At 34.1% G+C, this 24,572-nt stretch overlaps 2 protein-coding genes and 1 long non-coding RNA gene across 5 annotated transcripts; 1 reads left to right on the forward strand and 2 right to left on the reverse strand.

Annotated features, from left to right (window-relative positions):
• The first annotated feature begins 11,915 nt into the window (after nt 1-11,915).
• On the forward strand, nt 11,916-15,442 carry LOC114747033 (uncharacterized). Of its 2 annotated transcripts, none has more exons than XR_003740337.1 (3): nt 11,916-12,133; nt 12,221-12,362; nt 15,361-15,442. It is a non-coding gene; the product is annotated as an uncharacterized LOC114747033 (long non-coding RNA). The 2 variants fall into 2 exon arrangements; XR_003740339.1 differs by having other exon boundaries at nt 12,221-12,358; nt 15,361-15,424.
• Nucleotides 15,216-15,957, reverse strand: LOC114747024 (putative receptor-like protein kinase At4g00960). The gene is made up of 2 exons (XM_028935313.1): nt 15,727-15,957; nt 15,216-15,567 (listed from the first exon to the last, which is right to left on the reverse strand). The coding sequence occupies exons 1-2, from the start codon at nt 15,868-15,870 to the stop codon at nt 15,268-15,270; spliced, it is 444 nt and encodes a 147-aa protein (XP_028791146.1). The 5' UTR covers nt 15,871-15,957; the 3' UTR covers nt 15,216-15,267.
• A 4-nt stretch (nt 15,958-15,961) lies between these two features.
• LOC114747010 (G-type lectin S-receptor-like serine/threonine-protein kinase RKS1) lies at nt 15,962-19,508 on the reverse strand. Of its 2 annotated transcripts, XM_028935296.1 has the most exons (5): nt 18,151-19,508; nt 17,925-18,056; nt 16,827-17,005; nt 16,402-16,612; nt 15,962-16,205 (listed from the first exon to the last, which is right to left on the reverse strand). In XM_028935296.1, the coding sequence occupies exons 1-5, from the start codon at nt 19,475-19,477 to the stop codon at nt 15,967-15,969; spliced, it is 2,088 nt and encodes a 695-aa protein (XP_028791129.1). In that variant the 5' UTR covers nt 19,478-19,508; the 3' UTR covers nt 15,962-15,966. The 2 variants fall into 2 exon arrangements, with proteins under 2 accessions (XP_028791129.1, XP_028791137.1); XM_028935304.1 differs by lacking the exon at nt 17,925-18,056.
• Nucleotides 19,509-24,572: the final 5,064 nt, after the last annotated feature.

A 24,572-nucleotide genomic window follows, 5' to 3' on the forward strand; every position in this document is an offset into this window, starting at 1 on the left:
TTGCAGAATCATGACTCCAGGAGTGCACGTTGAAGGTCATTCCCCGTATTACATATGGTTGAAAGAGTAATACACGAAGTGGTATTGTACTTTACTGATGTTCTAATATTACTGTGTGGATCAACTTCTAATAATCTTTGAAGTTTCGACTAGGCTTAATCAATTTCATCAGCAACCTATTATAAGCTAAACGTGCATTCAATCATCTTATTTTTCAGGTACATTCAACACCCCGATCTTTTTTTTCTTGTGCATTTAACATCATGATATTATTTTTTTAGTTATATCTAGCATCTCAATCTTTAGGGTGTTAGATGGACCAAAAATGAGATTAGGATGCTGGGTGCACTAAAAAAAAAAAGATCAGAGTGCTAGATACACCATACAAAAGATTAAGATACTGAATGTATTTGGAAAATAAAATCAGGTTACTGAATGTCCCTTTGGCCCATAGAGAATCAAATAAAACGTAAAAAAAAGATGAACTTTTATTCAGGATTAAGGCGTAAAAGTTAAAGATCCATTAAGTATACCTTTTTTTTTTTTGGGTGCCAAAATCCATGAACTATGCCTTTGATTTCTCACTTGATAACAGGGTTTTTCTTGTCTAAATCCATTTCATTTGTCTTCCAAAAAGAAGACAGGACGCTGAAGTTTTACCTAGTCAAACCGTAGACTTTCTTTGACATCGATCTTAACAAGTCTATTAAAATTTATGGAGTCTTTATACCCAAACAAAAAAAAAAAAATTAACGGAGTCTTTCACCGCAGCATTTAGAACAGAAACAGTAAAATGATGAGCTTTTCCATTTAAGAAGCAAAATGAAGGGTTCAAAATTTTCATGCAGGAAATAAAGTTCCCCTTCACCATCATTCTCGCCAAGTATTTCTCTTTGATATCTTTGTAGTTTCCTACAGTTTTGAAAGCAAAGGATTCCATATGACTTTAACATAATCCACCATTAATAGCCGCGCATGCTAGTTTACTCAAGCCAGGCAATTCCAGTTTCAAATATCTGGTAATATGATTACTTCTCCCCCTATAAGATGTAAGAACAGGATTTGCATTAATCCTAAGTATAAAATCTTAATTTATTTTTGTCTTCCCAATTTATAACTTCTCTCCTAAACTCTTTCTAGTGATTTCACTTATTAAGGGGAATTTCATCTAGAGAGTAGTTTTCAATGTAAATAATTAAAATGGGTACCTTAGAAAAATCAACGCACATTTTTTTTGCAAATAACTAATTTAATTAATTTTTTTCATATCTGCAAATTAGTTATCTAACTTTCATATCATAGAGTATATATCCTGCAAATTCTCAGCCATATCAGAAATTAGATCCCAGATGATTAATTTTCTAGATACTTTGTCCATAATAATATTCGAAATTAAATGTATAATATAATAGTCCTCTATATTTTTTTTATTAATAATATATTTGTATTCATTTTGCTCCGTTCTTAGTGCTTCTTTTTTCCTTCAGCAAACAATGACATTGTCTCGTGTTGTTTTCCAATTTGAACTTGAGAGACCAGACGAGGCAGAAAAATTGAGCCTAATGGTGGGAGAATGTCGCTGAAATTTGGGCTATGAGCTGGGGGTGTTGTTGATTTGTATGAGATTTTGTAGTTAATTTAATTAGAAAGTCAGACTTTAGGTAAAATTTTATTGGACCCTAAATTATATTAACATATATTAATACAAGGAGCACATTTTATTAGATGAGATCTTTAATCTGTTTAAGAAATTCAAGGGAAAAAATTAATATTAAAGATTTTCTGACCAACTTAGTCCAAAATCAAGTTTGTTTTTGTTACTAGACAGAGGTCTCCTTCTATTGGAAGTGAAAGAGAATGGTAAGCAAAGAGAGAGACAATGAAAGAAAGAGAAGAAAGAGAAAGTGATATGTGTGGTTGAAGGATTCAGTTTATTAATGATGCTAGGTGCAATATTTATAAAATATACATGACAGCTAAGCGCTCTTTAACTTAAGACTTAGTTACGTACAACTGGCCAACTACTTTGACTATTCAACTAATACTCTAACATCCCCTTTCGATTTAACGTACATCTCCCACACAAATATTTCTTAAACATAAGAAAATCTCGACTAGATATAGCCTTAGTCAAACCATTAGCAATCTGACTAGATGAAGGCACTATAAAAAAATTGACTTTCAGCAGCGACAAAAAGTCACCGCTGAAAGTATAAAAGTCGCCGCTAAAAGTCTTCAAGTCACCACTAAAAAGTTGTTGTCGTGACGGCCGTGGCTGAAAACTTTCAGTGGCGACTAAAAAGGTCGCCGCTGAAAGTTACTTTCAGTGGCGACTTTTAGAAGCTCGTCGCTGAAATACACTTTCGGTGACGACATTCTTGCCGCCGCTAAAAGACTTTTCAACGGCAACAATTTGTCGCCGTCGAAAATGTCTTTCAGCGGGGACATTCTTGTCACCGCTGAAAGTAATGCCTAAGAAGAATTGGCTTTAGCAACGCCACATCATCACCGCCGGCTGCCACGTCATTGTCGCTGGCAGCCCCATCATCACCGTCAGCCGCTACATCATCACTAGCCACCTCCACGTCATTGCCACATCACTCCTCCCTGCCACGTCATCGTCTAAATATTTTCACCTTAAATGTGTCTTCTTCAAGGTTTGAACTCATGACCACCTCCTTTCATGTCCAATCTTCTCACCGTTGAACCAGATTGAATTTGTTTATTAATATTGTAAAATAAAATATATATTATTATATTACACTTTTAGCGGCGACATTATAAAGTCGCCACTGAAAGTCAGACCTTTAGCAGCGACACTGATAGTCGCCGCTGAAAGTCTACAGAATATTACCGCTGAAAGTCTACTTTTAGCGGCAACCACAGAATATTGCCGCTGAAAGTGAACCCAATAATTTTTAAAGGTATACTTTCAGTGGTGACAAAGAACTTTCAGCGGCGACAAAAAAAATTGCCGCTGAAAGTCCTCTTTCAGCGGCGACTTTTTTTGTCGCCGTCAAAATTCGTCGCCTAAAGTCTTTTTTTTTTTTGTAGTGAGGGATATGTAGAACTTTAATTTCTCCTCGAATTTCATGTGCACAAACAAAATGAAGATCAAGCTCTAAGTGTTTTGTCCGTGCATGAAGAATCAAATTAGCTATCATCATTACTGCACTCAGGTTATCACAGAAAATTTTAGGAACTTGAACAAGCTTAACTCGTAACTCCTTTGACAGTGACTTGATCCATAAAATCTCTACAACAATGCATGCCATGCTCCTATATTCAACTTCAATACTTGACCTTGACACTGTAGTCTGTTTTTTTAAAGACCAAGGGATAAGATTCTGACCAAAATAAAAACAATATCCAGAGGTGCTTTTCCTATCATCTCGATTAATGACCTAGTCTGCATCACAAAAAGCAACCAAGGAATGATGAGTAGAAGGACAAATGTTTAACCCATGTGTTATAATTCCTGCTAGATACCTTAGTATCCTTTTAATTGCCACCTAATGCTCTTGAAATGGTTCTTGCATGTACTGACATACTCAATTAACCGCAAAACTTATCTCAGGGCGAGTTGTTGGAATGGTTGAACACCCAAGAGGGGGGTGAATTGGGTGTTGATTAAAATTAAAAATCTTTTCGCAATGTAATGAAATTCATAAGAAATTCTGAGTATAAAAAACAATGAATCGAGATAAGCATAATCACAGTAGTAAAATGGTTTAGCTGGAAATATAAAGAGGTAAGGGAAGAGAAGATGCAAACAGTGATTTATCCTGGTTCGGTCCTCACTGACCTACGTCCAGTCCCCAGGCTCCCCCTGAGATTTTCAATCGACTATCTCCCTCAAGTTTAACACGGGTACTTGAGAACCACTACAATCACAAGTTTGATCCGGGCACTTGTGACGCCACTTACAATTCTTAGACTAATCAGTTTGTTCAGCAGCAACCTCACACCGAGGTAAATATCCCCCTGACTCACCGTAAGGATACAATCTAATAATGATAATGAAGATTGAATATTTCTTCTCTCAAAGAAGTGATAGACGACTCTTAAGCACGTTTGGGAAACTCTCCTCTCTATCTTACGAATACATAAGTTTTAATCTATGAAGTACAGAGACAGGGAGTTTTCTTTCGGAGCTCTAAATGAGAATACGTTGCTTCGGCATTTTAGCACTTGATGTTGTAAGCTCAGACTCTTCTCCTTTCTTGTTTTGAATGCTCTTCTATTTATAGATGATGTTGGGTAGTTGACCGTTGAGCTTTTTCTTCCCGTTTGGCTTGAAGAATATGACCGTTGAAACTAGCCGTTGGAAGCTTCTGACAAACGTCGATTCTTCACATCATAAATTCGTTTAGCTCTTTATCTGAAATAATCTTCCTCAGATCAAGTGATAAGTATATGATAATCATAGAAACAATAAGTTGGAAAACATGGAATCAATCATCAGATATTCAGAAAGTAAGATGAACTTACTTGATCGATGTCTTGATCGATAAAGCTTTGATCGATTACATTGTCGATTAATTACATGAAGAAAAGATATAGCAGATAGATGCAATTATCGAATAGATTATGGATCATATGATGATCGAATAAATGATCGATAAATGATGAAGCATGAATACAGTGACCCAAAAATGATTTATGCAAGAATAAACCTTTTCAAGTTACGTTTGCCTTCGTATACTTTTAATAGAGAGTTATGTGTAAAAGGAAGGCTGAGAAAAGCTTAAAGATAAAAAGATAAAAGATTTTGAAATCACCGTGAAATGCTGTTATGAAATAAACTTGTACAATGATCGAGCAAGTGATCGAAAACTTTTTGATCGATCATGCTATCGATAATCAAGGTGTTACAGAAACAGATATTAAAGCAAATAATGATCGAACACATTATCGATAAATGGATGATGGATAAAGTTATCGATAAACAATGAGTAACAATATATTCAGCGAAAAACACAGACTATGTGGATTAATCGAACAGGTGATCGATCAATGAATATTCGATCAAGTGATCGATAAAATGAAAAACAGAGATTTAATCATGTAAGGTAAAGAAACTGATTATCGATCACGTTATGTGAAAACAAGGTAAACATGAAGTGCGGTGATCGATCATATTATCGATAATAAGATTATCGATCCAGTGATCGAAGAATCATGGTTTAAAAGCGATGTGCTAATTATCGATCATGTGATCGATCAGGTGATCGATAAGCTACTAAAATAATTATCTGCATGCAGAGCTATGAAGCAATGTTCGATCATATTATCGATAAATGACTGATCAATAAGGTGATCGATAAATGGAGATTAAAGTAAAACATAGAATGAGTAGAACGTATTACCATTTATCTGTCTTCTCATCGATAATCTATTTATCGATCATGCTATCGATAAATGCCTATTTATCCATAACGTTAACTTTGTTTATCGATCAAGTGATCGATAAATACATCTATCCATAATGTTATCCGAAAACCATTTATCCAATAGGTTATAAAACCTCAATAATGCATATGAAGATAAGAGAGAAGAATTAAAGAGATAGTACCAGGAACTCGATAAAATGATCGAATATGTAGTTGCTTGATCAGGCTCGAGTAACATCTGATAATGGCTTTTCATTTCCTCATTTCTTCTAGTGCTTTTACTCAATAACATGTTTGAGTAGTATGTTGTTTGAGAGCTTAATCAATCAATGTAGAATTTCTGGTCTTTGCCTCAATAAATTCGAAGTCTGATTCAAGCAGAACGAAGGTCAACTTTGAGTGATCATAACTCTTCCAATTCAACTCCAAATTTTGCAAATGACCTATCCCCAGAAATCTATTTGAGTCTACTTTCTAGTGCAACAAGAATCACCCCAAAATTCATTGTGGTTGCAAAGTTATCTTCATCACAATGACTAAAGGTCGGAATAAAGGCGTTAATCCTTACTGCAATCTTTCGAGCAACATATCTCCCTCATATGAAACTCTTTGAAGGTGAATTTGGTGTCCATGAACCGTGTTCTGAGTCTAGTTTCATAGGAATCAAGTTTCACCTCAAACGGATTTGTGGTTTGAGAGATATTGAAGAAATACCGAACCTATGTCAGAGCTGAACGAAGAACAGAGCATAACAGAGGATGTATTTTATCGATAACTTGATCGATAAATGGATGATCGATCAAGTGATCGATAATTGCCCATGAAAATCACCTCTGAAGCTTATTTTTCATGTTTATATGAAGGGTGACTCAATATATGATGGTATAACTTCCCGGTTGTATATTTTAGCTTCCGACTGAGCCATCCAAACTTCTGATTGAGTATAGCAACGTTTAACATCAAATCTATGAACTTGAATCTTGATATTTTCATTTGATCTTGCAAGTTCTTCTTTTCTCAATCTCTCTTCTTCTTCTTCCTCTTGATCATTCTCCATAACTCAAAGTGTAACATAATATCTCCTTTCTTTTCTTGAGGAAACTACATAAGATAGTAAGTATGATAGTTAGTCAAAATATGAGATAAATAATTTATGTAAACTTTTTGCTCTATTATTTGACATCATCAAAACTAATCATATCTAACACGAGTGATAGTGGCATATTGTAAAGACCCTACAATCATCCTATAGCGAGAAGCATTATCCATAGGTACTGTACCTTGTTTAGTCATTATCAGACTTGAAGTCATTAATGTCTTTTCTCCACGTGCTGAGGAAAAACCAGCTTTCTTCAACACACTTTTGACTTACTTTGCTTGTGAAAGGAATCAAGAACCATTTGGGAGTCAATTCACCTTTATACTCAGAAAATAATTCAGCTTTCCCAGATCCTTGAGAGCAAACTTGGGATTAAGAGCAAAAACAAGCTCAGAAATTACAGTCTGAGATGTGCCTGTTAAAATAATATCATCCACATACACTAACACATATGTAACTTCATCTTGTCTTATACGAATAAAAAGAGATTGGTCAGATTTACTATTAATAAAGCCAAATAGATTTAGCACTGAGCCAAGCTTTTCAAACCATGCTCGAGGAGCCTGCTTAAGACCATAAAGAGCTTTGTTTAAGCAGCAAACCAAGGATTTGTTCTGATTCTCATAGCCTTGAGGCTGCACCATATAAACTTCCTCCTCAAGATTGCCATTGAGGAAAGCATTATTAACATCAATTTGACATAAGAGCCACCCTTTTGTTATAGAAATATACAGAGAGTATAACTCGAATGGTCATAGGTTTAACAACAGGACTAAAAGTCTCTTTGAAATCAAGACCTTCTCTTTGGTGAAAGCCTTTGGCCACTAGTTTGGCCTTATATTTCCAAGAGCTATCAGGCTATGTTTTCTCTTTGAATACCCACTTACAACCAATAGCTTGTTGATTAGGTAGGAGCTGAACTAAATGCCAAGTCTTATTTTGCATCAATGCCTCGTATTCATCATCCATAGCCTTCTTCCACTCAGGAAATTGAAGGGCAACAGTAATAGACTTAGGTTCATCATTTGAAGTGTCAACAATATAAGCTATAGGCTTGAAAATTTCATTCATACTTCGTGTGACCATTCTAGCAGAAGGAACAACCGGTGCTAATGGAGCTTTAGAAGATAAAGAAAAAGCTGATGAGATAGGACTCTCAGCAACAGAAGGTGTTGTTGAGATAGAACTCATAGTTGTAATTGGTATACTATCACCTGTAGAATTGATAGGAGTTGTAAAAGAAGACATATTAGTAGTATTGCACTGGTTAGGTGAGGTGGGTATGATAATAGATGGGTTAGCTGAAGGAAGAGAAATAGAAGAGGGAGGTGTTGTATTGATAGTGGTTGTATGATTGAGGAGCCTGACATGTGGGAATTCACTTTCATTAAACAACACATCATGTGAAACATAAGTCCTGTCATGAGGATCCCAGCACTTGTATTCTTTGTGAGAAGAACTTTAGCCAATAAAGACACATTCAACAAACTTGTATTCCATTTTGTTTTTATTGTAAGGTTTCGTATAGGGAAAACAAGAATGACCAAAAGTCCTTAAGTGCTGATAACTAGGTACATTCCCATATAACTTTTGAAAAGAAGAAATTCCATCAATTGATTTATTTGGCCATCGATTACTTAGATAAACAATGGTATGAAACACTTCAACGCACAGTGTAAAAGGCAATGAAGCATTGCGCAATAATGTAAGGCCCATCTTAGTAATTTTGCGATGCTTCCTCTCTACAACACCATTCTGCTCATGAGTATAAGGAAAGCTCAACCTATGTTCAATTCCATGCTCCTTGAGATATTTACCAATCTTGAGAAATTCAACGCCAGAATCAGATTGAACAGCTAGGATTTTAGAATTTAACTGCAGCTCAACCATGGCTTTAAAGCTCAAAAACACATAATAAGCTTCTAACTTTGCATGGAGTGGATAAAACCATGTGTACCGAGTACAAGCATCAGTGAAATGAATGTAGTACCGAAAACCATCGAGAGAGGTATGTGGTGATGGCCCCCATATGTCAGTGTGAATAAGTTGTTTAGTATATTATGTGTGTGAATAAGCAAAAGGCAATTTATGAGATTTTCCAAGACAATAAGAATTGCAAAAATCAAAAATAGATTTCTTATTATTTGAGACATTACAAAGTTGCATTATTTGAGAAATAACAGGTGAAGATGGATGATCTAGCTTGTTGTGCCAAATCCTAAAAGAGGAAACAACGAAAGAATTCACAAAAGCACATGAATTACAATGAATTTGAACAATGGAATCAGAAATAGAAGTAGACTTATCTTTATCGAGAGAGATAGTGATAAGAGCAGCTTGACATGATTTGTTTTGTCTAATGTTGTGGAGTGGTTGAAGGATTCCTTTGAGAGGATAGAGACCGGTTTAGGTGTAGGCTCGAAACATTTCATGATTAGTCTGGAGATCCTTGATAAGATAGACATTAGAAAGGAAAGTAATTAGAATGTTGTTATCAATACAGAGACGATAGATACTCAAAAGATTCTTCGTCATAGAAGGAACATGTAAAATATCTTTAAGGTGTAAAGTGGATTTGTGTTGTGAGCAATTAACAGTGGTGTGACCAGTGTAATGTACCAATAAGTCATATCTATCACCAACAAAAATAGAATTGTGTCTCTTTATACCTGATTTATCATGACTGGTTGCTCTTGAGTCTAGATACTAGTTTGGATCCACAATGGAATCAGTAGTTGCAATATTCGCACTCTGTGATTTCTTATTATTTTGCTCAAAGAGATTCAGGCATTAAAAATCTTCATCAAATCAGTACCAATAGTCAGAGGCAGTATGACCTCTTTTCTCACAAATCTGACAAAAAATAGAAGAAGAGGAAGCTTTGGAGAAGTTTGTTTGGTTAGCACGACCTCCATGAGAGCCACCATTATTCCTACCATGGCCACGACCACATCATCATCCACAAGAACGATCATTATGACCACGACCACTCTGAGCTTGAGCAATATTGGCACTTGGCACTTCAGCAGCTTTATGAGCTTTCTCAATTCGGGCCTCTTGAGACAGAATGAGAGCCTCAATTTGATCAACAGTATAGGGATCGGTATGAGTCGTAACAACAGTGACAAAAGAGTCATACTCTTTAGGTAGTCCTTTAAAGATTTGCTCAATATGATCCGCTTCAGAGAGCGGATGTCCAACAACAGCTAGAGCATCAACACCTCCTTTGAGTTTCAGGAGGTAAGCATTGGCCGATAGACCTTGTTTCTTGGTAGTCTTGAGTTGTGTTTTTAGTTGTCGAACCTTCGCCTTGGTTTGAGAAGCAAGTGTGTCTGAAGTTCCTCCTAGATCTGGAGAGAAGTCTCACATCCAACTATTCTTGTAAGGACACCTTCAGACATGAAGCACGACATCCATGACATTAGCAATTGATCTTGACGCTGCCAGTGAAGAAATTTAGGACTCATTTTGAATCATTCTCCATCATTGCCTGTGGCGAGATATTTGTTTGGTGGCTTAGCTTCCTTGTCAATGAATTTTTGAAGATCATGTCCTTGGATAGCAATGATGATTTTTTTTTCCAGAGGAGATAGTTATGCTCCTCTAGCTTCACCAAAACAAGATGAGTGAAGGTTACAATATCCTTCCTCTAAACAATAGTGGAATCACCAGATCTAGAAGTGTGCGAGGTCTTCTCCATGGATTCAGAATCATGATGCTTTGATGCCATGAAAGAGAATGGTAAGCAGACAGAGAAACAATGAGAGAAAGAGAAGAAAGAGAGAGTGATATGTGTGGCTGAATGATTCAGTTCATTAATGATGCTCTGGGTACAATATTTATAAAATATACATGACAGCTAAGCACTCTTTAACTTAATAGACTTAGTTACATACAGCTGGCTAACTACTTTGACTATTCAACTAATACTCTAACAAGAAGCACTGTTGAGAACACTTCTTCTAATAAGAACTCAAACATTGCGAGGAATTAAATCCTTCTGCTAAACTTAATTCCTGTTAGTAGTCCAAAATGAGGGTCTTTTTTAGTTGATAGGGAAGTGTATCTTTCTATGAGAGGTAATTCTATTTAAGGTATTGTCAGGTAATAAATGTGGCTATATAGAAGATTTGTTCACTCACATGGAAACTGTTCAACCTCAGGGCTTGAATATGTGGAGTCACGCTATTGGGCCTAAGTCAGCCCAATAACTTCTACGATGGCCAGATAGATTGGGCTTCACGTGTGGGCTGACATTTATGAGTCCCAGCCTCCCTCTTGTTCTTTGATGGACACTGCCTTTCCTGGTTCAGCCCATCCCCAATTCCCCATCTTGAAACTTTCCGGTTGCATTGAAGCAGAGAAGAATGGTTAATGATGAGGCCATTCATGAGGGGAAGATATTTAAATCTAATCGCTTATCTAACAATAGATTAATAGCATTCTTGCTCTCTCTTTATTACTGTCGAACTGATAATTTATTCATCATAAATCCTATGGCTTTGAGATAGTTTGAGGGGTCACATATAAGAGATTAGATCCTAGATGATCAATTTTCTACATACTTTGTCTATAATAATGCGTGGCCAAAACATAGCCATTGTCTTGTATTAATTCTTCTTCCTCTCGAAACGACAGCGCGAGATTATGAAGTGTTTCTCTGGATGTTTGTTCTTGTTTTGCAGTTGGTTAATTTCTCAGGGTGTTAAGACTTATTCAGGGGAGTGTTTGGCATTCTTACAAAACAATTAAAAAAAGTACTTTCACTTAAAACCGACATGATTATACATTTATTTTACATATTTATTTCGTATATTATAAAATTATTTTTTAAAAAAATCTAATCTTAACATCCTCGTATATTTGTTTGCATTTTTCTTTTGGCGTTGGACTTCTCTTTGCTTCCGCTCTCCATGTTCTTAGAAGTGGCTCACTTTGTGATGTTGCTGAACTACAAACTAATCTTATTTAGGAGGGGAGGTCGTATTATTTTACTTTCTTTTAATAAAATTTGTTTTGTACCAAAAAAAAAGAAGCTAGCCTGCAGTGTAAAGGCCCGTTTTTTTTTCAAATAATAATAATAATAATAAGAGGGAAAAAATTGAGAGAGAAAGCATAAATTCATTTGAGTTTTTTTTCAGGATCTTAGGACTTTTCTTTCTTCCCACTTCTATTCACTTTTTATCTCAACTATTAAGATTAAAATTTTAACAATTCAAATTTCATATTTCAAAAAATAATTTTATGAAATATTTTTTATTATTATTTTGAATTATCCCGACTAAAATTTAGTTATTTTATTTTTATTTTATTTATTTTTTAAAAAAAATTTAGTATTTTATTTATAATTTTATAAATATGAAATCTGTTAAAATTTTAATCTTGTGATTAGGACGTGAAGTGGATGAAAATGGTGGTGGAGGGGCAACTGGAGACACCCTTTCCCATTTTTTCCGTCGTGCCAGCGAGACCAGAGTTAAGAAGCTTCAGTCGTCGCTCGCCGTCCTTGTCGGTCCGTCGCAGGTGAGCATGTCGAGGCCTCTGCATGTTGCTGATGTATGCGGCCGAACCTGAGTTCCGTTCTGCGTCGTCAGCTTGTCTTCTTCTTCCTCTGATTCGATCGACGCTTCTGGGCGTATAGGTGTGTACTGAGCTTCGGTCTTTCTTCCTTTTCGTTTTTTGTCAATATAATCAAAGGGCGCGGGCCTGAATTCCTTCTTCTTTGCAGTTGCGACTTCATCTTCTTCTTCCTCTGCCTCTTACGCCGCTGCTGTGCCGAGGTCGTTGGAGTTTTCTTTTTCTTCTTTTCTGCGGCTGCGTTTGTCATCTTCTTCCTCCTTCCTGGCTACCGCAAGACGTTGTATGTGTGGGTAATATCGAACCGTTCTCCTGCATTGCTGTCACGTTGATTGGATTTATCTGTATATTCAAAACCTCTCATTCTGATTGTTTGCGGCGATTCTTGCGCGAGGGGCTAAGGTAATTTTCTTTCCCTTACAGCTGCGCATCTGGAATAAGATTGAAATTTGGGGTTTTATTTGGCTTTAGTATTGGGCAAGAAAGCTTGCTTGAATGGGCATTTTGCTGAAATCTTACATTGTTGCAAAAGAAGAGGACATGGGTTCTGTTTATTTATAAGTTAAATATTGTTAAAAGATTTAATTAAGGAGACTTTGTGATCTATATTAGACGTTTGAAGTTGTTTGGATAGTAATATGAGACAATATATTGATTGTTTTATGACTTGATTTAGAATGCACATAAGGTGTTTGTTAAAAAGTTTGGAAGGAAATTATAAACAAATGAGTAGTTAATTGTGAGTAGAGTTATATGGGTTAATTATAGTGTGTAAATTTATTTGATTTTCATGTTATAGCAAGCGGATTTCTTTCTTCACACCTCTAGACATTTATGGATTAAGATTCGTGGGTGGAGGTTAGTTGCATATGTTAGAAGAGAGTTGGACATATAAATTGGATTTTATTTTGTGTCGGTAAGAAAGTATTAATTTGAGGTAGTAAATGAAATAGCAGTAGAAGTTATGATTCTGTGCTTAGATGATTGCTTAACTCATTAATTAAAATCTTGTGATGAGATATTATGAATATCTCATAGAAAATTATAATGGAATAATAATGACTTTGTGTTGGTCATTAAGTTATGTACTGGGGGCTTAGTAGGCAAGTGAATAGCATCTCATAATAATTTTTACAAATGATATTTTTACTACTTGCTATACTTTTAATTAAACTACCAAATTTCTAAAACAATGCTTCATCAAGGCAAATTTGTTTGGAATTACATCATTTTTTCATTGATATTTAAATATATAATTAATAAGAATTTTATTTAATGTTATTTGTTCTTCATTTTATTTATATTGAACACTCGTGCATGGAAATTGGAGGAAACTTCTGAGATATGATTTGTAAGCTTTCATGCCGAAGTCTTGTAAAATGTTCTTTCATGAGCTTTTATTATGTGAAGTCCCCCCCCCCCCCCCGGGGCTGTGGTAATTTAATTCTACACATGCTTGAAAACGTTTTTTTTGAGAACTAAGTACAGAGCACTGGTTGCTAATATTAGTACTATTAGTCATTGACGTGCCATGATTAAAACATAGCTAGCTTGATAATCTTAGGCGCATCATTGATGCTTGATATTTGTGGGCACGTCATTTGTGCTTGTTATTTGTGGGCATTGTTCTTATGCTTGTTTTCATTGCTTCAAGTCATGCTTTAATTGGTTATATACCATGTGCTTGTCCAAGCTTGTTGTTTTGTTTTGTTTAAGTCCTTTTAAATAATGAGATTTTATATTATTCGTGAATTGAACTTTTATAGATAAGTTGTTTTATTATATATTTAATTTTGTTCATTTAATAGTCTTATATATAATTTCATTTTTGCTTATGATTGCATACTTTAGAAGTTGAAAATAATTGTTATGTTTTTATGTTATACGGAGGCATATATATTTAATCTATTTCTTTCAATATTTTTTTAATTTCTATAATAGGGATGTTAATCATTAGAAAATATTTATGGCCTTAAATAGTGTAGGTGACCTTATTCCTCCAACAGATTGGTGGGGCGATTCCTTGCTCATTTTGAACTAACATATAGTTAATGTAAGGTTAAACTTATGTACTCCTTCGGTCCTAAATATAAGACCCTTATACTAGTGTGTATAAGGGTAAGTATTTAGGACCGGAAGAGTATTTACTTTGGTAATTTAGGTGCTCCATATAGGTCATAGACTGGATCATCGCCTTATTTATGTGTTGGATGGTTGTTGATCTGGGGTGGAGCTCTTTTGAACTGAATTGTACTATCAAAACCTCTACAGGAAGGTTGCTAATTTTGTTCTGCATATATAATTGAGAGATTTATATATTACAGGCTTAAGGGATATGGGCTTCTTATATTTCAGGCTAGTCACTCCTAAATTTTCAAGACGTGGCATAGCAAGTTTCATTTACTTGTGGATTTTCCATAGAAAAACAATTGAACTTACAAATTTAAGTGAACATGCAAAGCCTAGTGGTTAATTGGGTTTGAGAGGACTTAACTCCTCTAAAGTTCACGAAGTTTGAGCAAATATGAGCCATTGATGAAATGAAGTTACATGATCATGCCATGCAATAAATATGGTCATGCTTTGCTTTAATGAGTCCAACGCTGTAAATTGTGGTGCCAAAGGCTTCCAATTTTCCCTCCAATTTATGTGCTGTATTATATGTTGTTCTCTAAAGCTGAGAGACTAACAGCAAACACTGCTTTAGCAAAATCTTCAACACAGAAAATGATTCAGCCGGATCAAAACCTTCTAGCTGATGTTAGGATGGTTAAGATCAATTCCATAACAAGAGAGTAGTATCACATTCACACATTAGGACTCAAATTTCCTTATCACCCATTAGTACGCAACCTGCTAGTGATGCCCATTTTCTTATCACCCACTAGGACTCAGTTCAATTCCTTAGAATATACTCTTTTTGATACTACATGTAGGAGCTAGTTAGGATATTTACTTAAAATATACAGAACACTTAGTCGCCACCATCGGCATAACTGGCAAACTCGAGAACCTACTGATTGCTGCCCATGACGGATAGTCGGAGATAAAGGAGGCATATTGACATTCTAATATGATTTCCTTTTTTGGGAATTAGAAGTGTTGTGGCTAATATGTAAACATTTGTAAACTACACATAAGGATAATAAGTATAGCAAGACCTAGGATCATAAAATGCTTCCCTGTCACATGCCATGTTTATCTAGCACTGATTGTCGTACCAGTAATTTCGTTTACAGAAGGATCTTTAGATGTTGAAGATTCTGAAAGCTCTGCATTAGAATTGAATAGGAATGCAGGTCTTCGAGGTGAGGGGAGGGACACTTCATTGCCAAGCATGTAGATTACTTCTGACATGGAAGGCCTATAGGAGGCATTTTCTTGCACACACAACAGCCCAATATGTATACATCTTCGGGCTAAGTCAATTGGATATGCTTCACCAAGTATTGGATCCACTATGTCCAAGGATTTTTCTTCTCTCCACATCTCCCACACCTACCAAAAAAATTGGAATATCATTTCATTATTTGGAGGAACAAAAAATACCCGTCAAAATTTTGAAGCCAATATTTCTAGGGCTTTCAAATTAAATGAGAGGAAATGAAACAGATCAATGATTAGTTGAATTTCATCCTCTTGTATCTTTAGTCTTACATGTCCAATCAAATTTACAGATGATCTTTCTTTATCGTGATCTGTATTTCTTTTTCCACAAATAATCTCTATCAACAAAATCCCAAAACTGAAAACATCAGATTTTGTTGAATATTGTCCTTCCATTGCATATTCTGGAGACATATAGCCGCTGCAATAAGAAACATAGTTGTAACATGAGATTGTTATTGAACTGAGTTCGTGATTTTATTAAAAGTATGAGTAAGATTTTTGTTCTTACTATGTCCCAACAATTCGTTTTGTATTTGCTTGGATTTGATCCTCTCCAAATATTCTAGCCATTCCAAAATCTGAAATTTTGGGATTCATTGCGAGGTCTAAAAGGACATTGCTAGCTTTAAGATCTCTATGGATTATTTTCAACCTTGAATCTTGATGAAGATAGAGGATGCCTCGAGCAATTCCAATGATGATGTGAAAACGTGTATCCCAATCTAGTGATGATCTTCTATCCCTATCTGCAATGAACCTTAATAGCTTCTTAACATTGAAAATGTTGGAAACCTTATCTTGATATATCAAACACATACAAATTAAATAGGGAAAATTTCATTTTATAGGACCAAATGAGAGACATATTTTGTATTATGGGTCAATGGAAAATCCTTAAAAGCAATATTAGTCTAAAGAAAAGAGAAGGAGAAGAACACGCACCAAAGAGAAAGAAGTCCAAGCTTTTGTTGGGTAGGTATTCATATATCAGCATCCTTTCTTTCTTATGAATGCAATAACCAAGCAACTTTACAAGATTCCTGTGTTGTAATCTTCCAATCACCTTAATTTCATTCTTGAACTCTTGAGTTCCTTGTCTAGAACTTTGAGACAATCTTTTCACTGCTATCTCTTGTCCATTAAATAATAAGCCCTGAAATTAAAAGGTTGTCACAATCCAGATAAGCAATTAATCATTAAAAAAGTCTTGCAATAAATGAGCAGCAAGGCGAATTGGAAATGACAAGATGCGATGCAAAAACTAAGAACAGGTCATGGCATATTAACAACTCAATAAATTTTTTGGTGATTAGATTGTGTGTACAAGAGTGCACAGGAATATTTTCATTTTTAAATATTTAACTTACCTTGTACACAGAACCAAATCCACCTCGCCCCAATCGGTTCTCATTGGACAATTTATTTGTTGCAACCATTATGGTTTTAATGCTGAAACATGGTAAGCTTGGTTGTGCTCTATTTTCATCATGGTACTGCTCTTCTATTGGAGAATCTATTTTCATTTGTTCTTCAGTTATTTCACCACCTAAACATGGCAAAAATGAGAGGTTGGAATAACACTAAGAAAATTTGAATAATATTAACAGCCGAACAAAAAGATCCCCAAAAACCAATGCCTTCGATATCAGCTTAAAAAAAAAAATAGCCACAGGAAAAAAAAAACATTTGATTATCCGACGTCAGCATACATTCATACATCCATGTATCTTAATTAGTTTCGTGGGGTCAAAGGAAAAAGGGATGAGTTGCAAAAGATTAAATTAATGATAGGTAGATCCAAAAAAAGAAAAAAGAAAAAAGAAAAAGAAATCTTAAAAATGAGTTACAAGTATCGATTCAAAACCATTGCAGAAAGGAACCCAGTTGCAAATATAAAGAGTTATATTTGAAAATTAAATGCTTTATTTACAATTTAAACTCATGAATTTACAGTTTGAATCAATATTTACCGGAAAAAAAGTATCAGAAGTAATTGTCAATAATTTGCTCTTTTTTTGGATCCATCAGGTCCATATGTTATGGGTTTGTAATGACAAGTTTTATAGTAGAAAATAACAACTACTCACTTGTTATTAAGATTTATTGGTAATTATTTTGTTTCTTCAGCTTTATTGTAATTCTCCTATATATTGTTTGTTCTCTAGCCATTTTTCCTTCCATCTTTTCCCTAAATTCACTTAAGGATAATTATTTTATTGAAACATAACTTGTCCCAGAGAAAGTATATAAATGAAGAGCGAATTAAAGTATATAAATAAAGAGCAAATTACAATGAAATCTTAAAGAAGAAAAATAATTACTAAAAAGTTTTAGTAACTAGCTAAGCAGCCTATAATGACAAATTTTAAAACAAAAAATGATAATATTTAGAATTTGTTTTGTAATTATTATTATTTTTCTTGAGACGCCGTTGTAATTCTCCCATAAATGAAAAAAGTAGTCACCTCTTATTTTCCTTATCCGAAAGCAATAAGCACACATGGCAATTAGAAGAACAATCACGGCGAAAGTAGCTACTGGAATTCCCACCATCCCAGACTTTGGAAGCGGTCCTTTTGATTTCTTGGCATAATTTGCTGAGAAAATTAAATGGAAACAAAGTGGTCTTTGAGACAAAGGAAAAAGAAATTAAAACCAGTAAAAGAAATATAAACACAAACATATGCATACCAAGTTCAACAGCATCAACACGAACATATAAATCATGGCCTTCTTCACTTAGTACCATGGTGTCCAGCAAATCTCCATGCCAAGTCAAGCACCCACTTCCTCCATTTCTCACATCTGAAGCCGCATAGCCATTACAAGAACAATTTCTCAAGCACTCTTGTTCACAATCCTCCACTCTCAAACCTTTCTGAAAATTGGCTATGGAAGTATCTGGAATCTTCACACCGTCTACTTTAATGAAGCCTTCTCCATTATTCCCACACAAAGATGGTCCTTTCTTCCTCACACAACCAGCTGATTCATCGTTCATGTACCACTCATTAGGGTTACTAGGTTCAAACCCCGGTAGGCAAAAACACTTGTTGTAAGCATAGTTGAAAGAATCACACTTGCTATTGGCTCCACAAGTTCCATAGGTTTCACAATTGATTTCTGGGTATGATCCATATAGCTTCCAATCATTTATATCATGATCCCATTTATGTGTTTGCATGTATCCCGTCGGAACAACTGAGATCCGGAAGATGGCGGTGGGATCGACGGCGTGATATGTGAATCCGGCAGAATTATCATCGTCTGTGATAGTAAGGTTGAAAGCATATGACATTTCTCTTCTCATAGATGGCAAACCCACAAGTATTTCGCCATTGAAGAACCCACCTCGCCACAATGGAACTTTTTTATTATATAGAAAAACTTGATCTTTCCCAGATGTGTTGAACCTCAGCGAGATACTTCCTGTTCCTGGATCATCTTGTGTCTTCCATGACTGCAACAACCAGTTCTGACCAGTTCTTTTGTTGAAACCCAGTTTGGCATATGGAAGAAGGGTGTCAGTGAGATGATCAAAGCTTTGCCACAACGCATTTTTGGAGTCATTATTTTGAATCAGAACGAGATTACCTAAATCAGTGAGCTGAGCCATAACTGTATTACTTGGAACAGGGACAGAAACGTTCGAGGACCAAATGGGCAAGTTGGTGGAGTTCTGGCGGAGGACGAGATTTCCATTGTTTGGGTTGAGGAAGAGAACTCCAGAAGAGTCATTTATGGGTTTATCTCTATTGGCAACCCAAACAAAAGTTTGCTTTGGCAAGTTATAGTACCAGATTCCAACAAAGCGAAAGGTAGATTTGCCTGGAGAGAAGAAGCCAAGAGCAAATTTTCCTCCTTTAGAAATGAGAAGCTCTCCATTATCGCTAATGGGTTTGCCAATGGTTATGGCGTCAGAAGAAGAAGCTGCACAAAACAAGAAGCAGTAATTGAAGAATAAGATTATATATATGAAAATCAGCCTCATAGCTATCTTCGTTCTCAGAACTTCCATTACTAATGGTATACAAATTGTAGCTGATGATACTTCTTGTATAAAAGGTGAGGAGTAGTTTTCTTAGTTTTCTCCTGCATTACATGATTTTTAGATCTATATAATTGAAAAAATGGAAAGTAAAACTCGTCAATACATGAAGGTCAATCACTAATTATTTTTTTAGTAAGAGAAAGTTCAGAGGAGTTGGGTTCAAGTGCTTACCAGAGTCGGGATATACTTATAGGTTTAAAAAATGCTTATAAAGATATTCACAGATTGCCCACTAATAAAATCCTTATACAAGTAGTTAGATTAGAATCCACAACTTTTTGGGTTATGAGGCGACTCTTTACTAACTAGACCAGTTCTTATTGGCATAAGTTATAAATAATGTTAATTTTTTCAAAAAAAGACAAATTATTCATTGACGTTGAAGTTTACGCATGGGAGGCCATGTAATGTTAGCCATTTACGATTTCACATCCAATCATCAATGTACACACCCAAGACTATACTATTTGCTTCTTCAAGAAAAAATATAAGGCATCTCATTCGTAATATAGGAGTTAGTTAAAAAATAGATTTACTCATAAATATAAGATTTTAAATAATTTTGTCTCTCATTTAATTCTTTGGTCATAAATGTAGGAAATAGCTTATGAGTTAGTCTTAATTTCAAATGCAAGACCTTAATCTATTTTATCTATCATATTGATCAAATTTTTTCAAATTAATTTATTTTATTTATTTATAAGTTGATATATAATATAATGTTACATAGGAGTATTTTAGAGAAATCAAGTTATATTTGTTATAATTAATTAATTTATCTAAGTTTTAATGTATTTAAATTTAATAAATAGATAGCAGGAGGTTTTAGAAACATCTACTTGCTTGTGCGAATTTATAATAGTATAAAACATCTGCCTGCATAGGCAACCCTCAGAGATATCGCTGTCCGAGTCAATTACGAGTTATTACGAGCCACTGAAACGTTTCGTGATCGTTACGAGTCAACTCTTTAGAGGCATCATTGTCCGTCCGAGTCAACAGAAGGCCGAGTCAAAGAAACCATATCAGTCTTTTAGTGTCACAATTCAAACATTGCGATAAAGTGGAGGAAGTTTTTTCCAACTTTGCATGCACATTCCTTGAATTAAAAGCCGTCTCATTCAGACGACTTCTTCATCGGTGACTGTCCAAGTAAACACACCGAATTACAAATAAGGAAACTGTCATGAAGTCTCGAGAAGGAAATATAATTGTTAAAAGTCTTAGTGATACAGAACAGCTAGCATACAATGACAAGTCTTAATATAAAAAATAGTAATTATTCACTTGTCATTAAGGCATTTCGGTAATTTTGTTCTTTCTATAAGAATTCATAATAATTCTCCCTTGAATTATTTGTATTAATCCCAAGGGGAAAAAAAATTGTTAAGGGCAGATATCTTATCACCCTTATGTGGACCTGCTTAATTCCAATTAATTGGAATAATCTAATAGGTTTGATAGAACCTGAAATAGCCCTGGTGAGGGCGATAAATTAATGTTTTATGTAGGGGTATATTGTGTTGATTAAACCTGAAATAATCTGTCCCATGCCCACCATTTACTACTTGGAGGGTATGGGGCATCCCCTGAAAAATTTATTTTTTGTTTTAGGATAAAATTTATCTTATATATTCGATATTTTAAGGGTTAATGTCTTTGCTCTTTCAAGTTTATACGAATTTTGGTCTTAGTTCCTTAAGTTTTAAATTATAGGTTTTGATTTCTCAAGGAGTAAGATGATGTAAATCTTTATTAAATTATGGGGGACCACTGTTTTAATGGTGTATTTGGCTTAAAAGAAGAAAGAAGAGGAAAGGGATTTTAATAGAAGGAAAAGGAACAAGAAAGAGGAGAGGATTTTTTTAATATTATTTTGTTTGGATTGATGAGGGGAAAGAGAAGGGGAGGTTTTTATGATTTGATATATGATCTATTAAAAGTACAACAGACACCATCCTTTTTCTGCCTGAGATAAGATCAAAAGGTTAATATAGGGATATTGAAAACTAATTCCCCCTAATTTGGGAGGGGAGATTCTAAAAAATTTCAGCAATCCAAATAAGGGGAGGGGAGTAAAGTCGCCTCCCCCTCGTACCAAACAAGTCCTAAATGAAATGAAATTTGAAGGAGCAAAACTAAAAAAGATAATTAATCTCTGAGTCTTTATAGTTTGATTTGATTTTTAATCAAGTCCCTATAAAATTTTTTCTTTTTATCTTATATTTTTACGTTCACATGTTTTTAATTAGGCTCTCTATTTTTTTTCTTTTTTATCATATCCTTATAGTTTCACTTATTTTTTAATTAGATGCTTTGTACTTTTAAAAAAATAATTTATTAACTTTATTCTTTAAAATTAATTTATTTTTAAATTAATAATTATATAACTGGACAAAATAATTAATATAATCATTTAGTAATTAATAATTAATCAGAATAATCAATTATACTTAACTATAAATTATTTATAATTATATTCTAATTTTATAAAATTTTATTATTATAATTTGAATTTATAATTACAAAAATTAGAATTAAAAAATAAATAATGTATATGTTGAACTAAAAATTTAAAAGAATATTAACTGAAGATTGTTATAATAATTTATCATCTATAGCATATTATTATTTATAGAATAAAGAATAAAAACAACAAGGACCTAATTAAAAATAAGGTAAAACAATAAGGACCAAATAAAAAAAATTATAAGTATTTGATTAAAAACATGTGAAATTATAAGGATTTGATAAAAAGAAAAAAATTATAGGGACCTGATAAAAAATTAGTTGAAACTAAAAGGACCTGCATATTAATCATCCCAAACTAAAATGAAGACAAATTTAACGGACAAAAAATTATATTAATATATAAAATTATTTAAGATAAATTAAACTGAATACACAAATCATTAGCAGACAAGACATCAAATTCTGCATATTAATGTACCGCTCTGTTTCTATATATATATTATTTGTAAGGAAAAATTCTGTTCTAGATATAAGTTATTTGTAGGGTAATTAATGACATTTTCCAATTTTACTCTTATTGAATAAGATAAAAAAAATATGTGAGAGAAAACGTACACCATTTTTCCAATACGCTTTCTTTAATTAATGGAGGCAAATGTGGAAACTTTTGTTAATTTATTGTATACTCTGGTATGCGGAAGCGAAGTATAAGTGACTTTTGTGTGTGTGTGTGTGACTTATATTTATACACACACACATATATAGAAAAAAAAAAGTAATAGTTATATGTGCAAAAAGTTCCATTTTAGTTTGACTTTTGAGGCACCAACCACTCCCAGCCCCCATTAAACACCACAAGCATAATGGTGTAATAAATAAATAAAAACCGCGTTGAATTTAAATTGGGTGGGTCGGTTAGATCTATAGAATAATTGTAATTTACTTATTTTTCAAACTTCTCGGAAGGTCTGGTTCTCTGAAGATGTTCCTGTGCCTCGCAAATCCTACAATCTTGAACAAGTCGTCCAAAAGCTTTAGAGATAGCAAATCCTATCAGATCTTATTTATAAACTGGAAAAGAAATTTTCTTAACATAAATTACATTATTGAAATTCATTATATGAATGTAAAATTTGATCGCTAATTTATTGAATTTCTGTTAAAGTGTATTTATCTGATTTTATTTATAAGTCATTTCTAAACAAAATTTAAATTTGTTAATTCTGCCTTAAATTTAATAGCTTTTTCACTTTATCCCTAATTAATATATATAATTTTCACAATAGTAAATGAAGAATAAAACAGTGCTACCTGTAGCCCTTAATATAAAAACTAACTGTGAGTTGAATATAGTCTATGACTATAAGATCTCAATCTATTTGGTTTTCCAAATTCATAATTTTTTTCTCTAAAATATTTTTATTAATTATAAGGGGTTCCTACTATAGTTAAATAAGACAATTTATGAAAATCAACATATATTTGTAATAATTACCCAACATAACTAATTTTTTTAACTTTCTTATATTAGTTATCTAACTCTTATATTATAAATCAGAGATAATGCATTATTTATATTAAAAATTTAATGAAGTAGCTTATAAATAAGATGAAAAAATTCTCTCTCTGTCTTATGAATAAGATCCAAAAATAATATATTAGATAGAGATAAAGTTATAAAGTTAATAAATTTAAAAAAAAAAGTTAATTAGATTTAAGATTTTTCTTTATTGGGATAAAACATGTTGAACATGCCGTAATCAAAAAAGTATTCTCCAACCCATGAGATTCACAATTGATGAATCTGGTTTGGAGGTTTGTCCATTAAGCTTTTAGCTTCTAATTTTGATTACTTCATCCTTTAGGTCAAGCTGTAAAACCCCTAACCTCAATACATTATAATCTCATCATAACACCACTACTATGGTAGAAAAGGAAGATTGTTAAAACAAGCTACCATAGTAGAAGGAAAATTTCATATTTTTAGAAATTAACTTTCAAACTCGGGTCAACCCGTAAAACGTTGCACGCAACTAAAATAATCCATTCATATTCACTGGGCCTCCGAGCCTCTGGCCCGGGTAACAACATACACCCAAAAATCAGCCCATTCAATTGGTTTTCCACCAAGTAAAACAATTCCATAAAACAATAGCAATGGCCTCCGGCCAACCAAAATAGGGAGATACATTCTATTCAATTTACAACAAGGCCGGGAAATCAAAGATACCAAAAAGCGGTCCTAAATGTGGCAATATAACTACTACTCATACATATACAAATGCTAGAGGCCTAAAGCTAACCCAGCTCAAGCCTCTGCGTCTCTTCCCGAAGGTGCACGCCTAGAACCTTCACCTGAAAGTATTGTAAACCACGGGGTGAGACAAAGTCCTAGTAACCAGCCTTTCCAATACTAGGTACTACTAAATAGGTGCTCGTGAGGTGTCAAGTGGGGCAGTTCACAAATAATACATAATGATAGCCACAACAATTTATGCAAGTGCAATGATGCAATCCCATCAACCAAATCCCTCACTTTGGGGGATTTTCAGGAGCCGAACCCGGCCTATCCCTCACTATGGGGGACGTA

Source organism: Neltuma alba, unplaced genomic scaffold, assembly GCF_004799145.2.
Source record: "Neltuma alba isolate B1F8T4 unplaced genomic scaffold, ASM479914v2 tig00000857_pilon, whole genome shotgun sequence".
NCBI lineage: Eukaryota > Viridiplantae > Streptophyta > Magnoliopsida > Fabales > Fabaceae > Neltuma > Neltuma alba.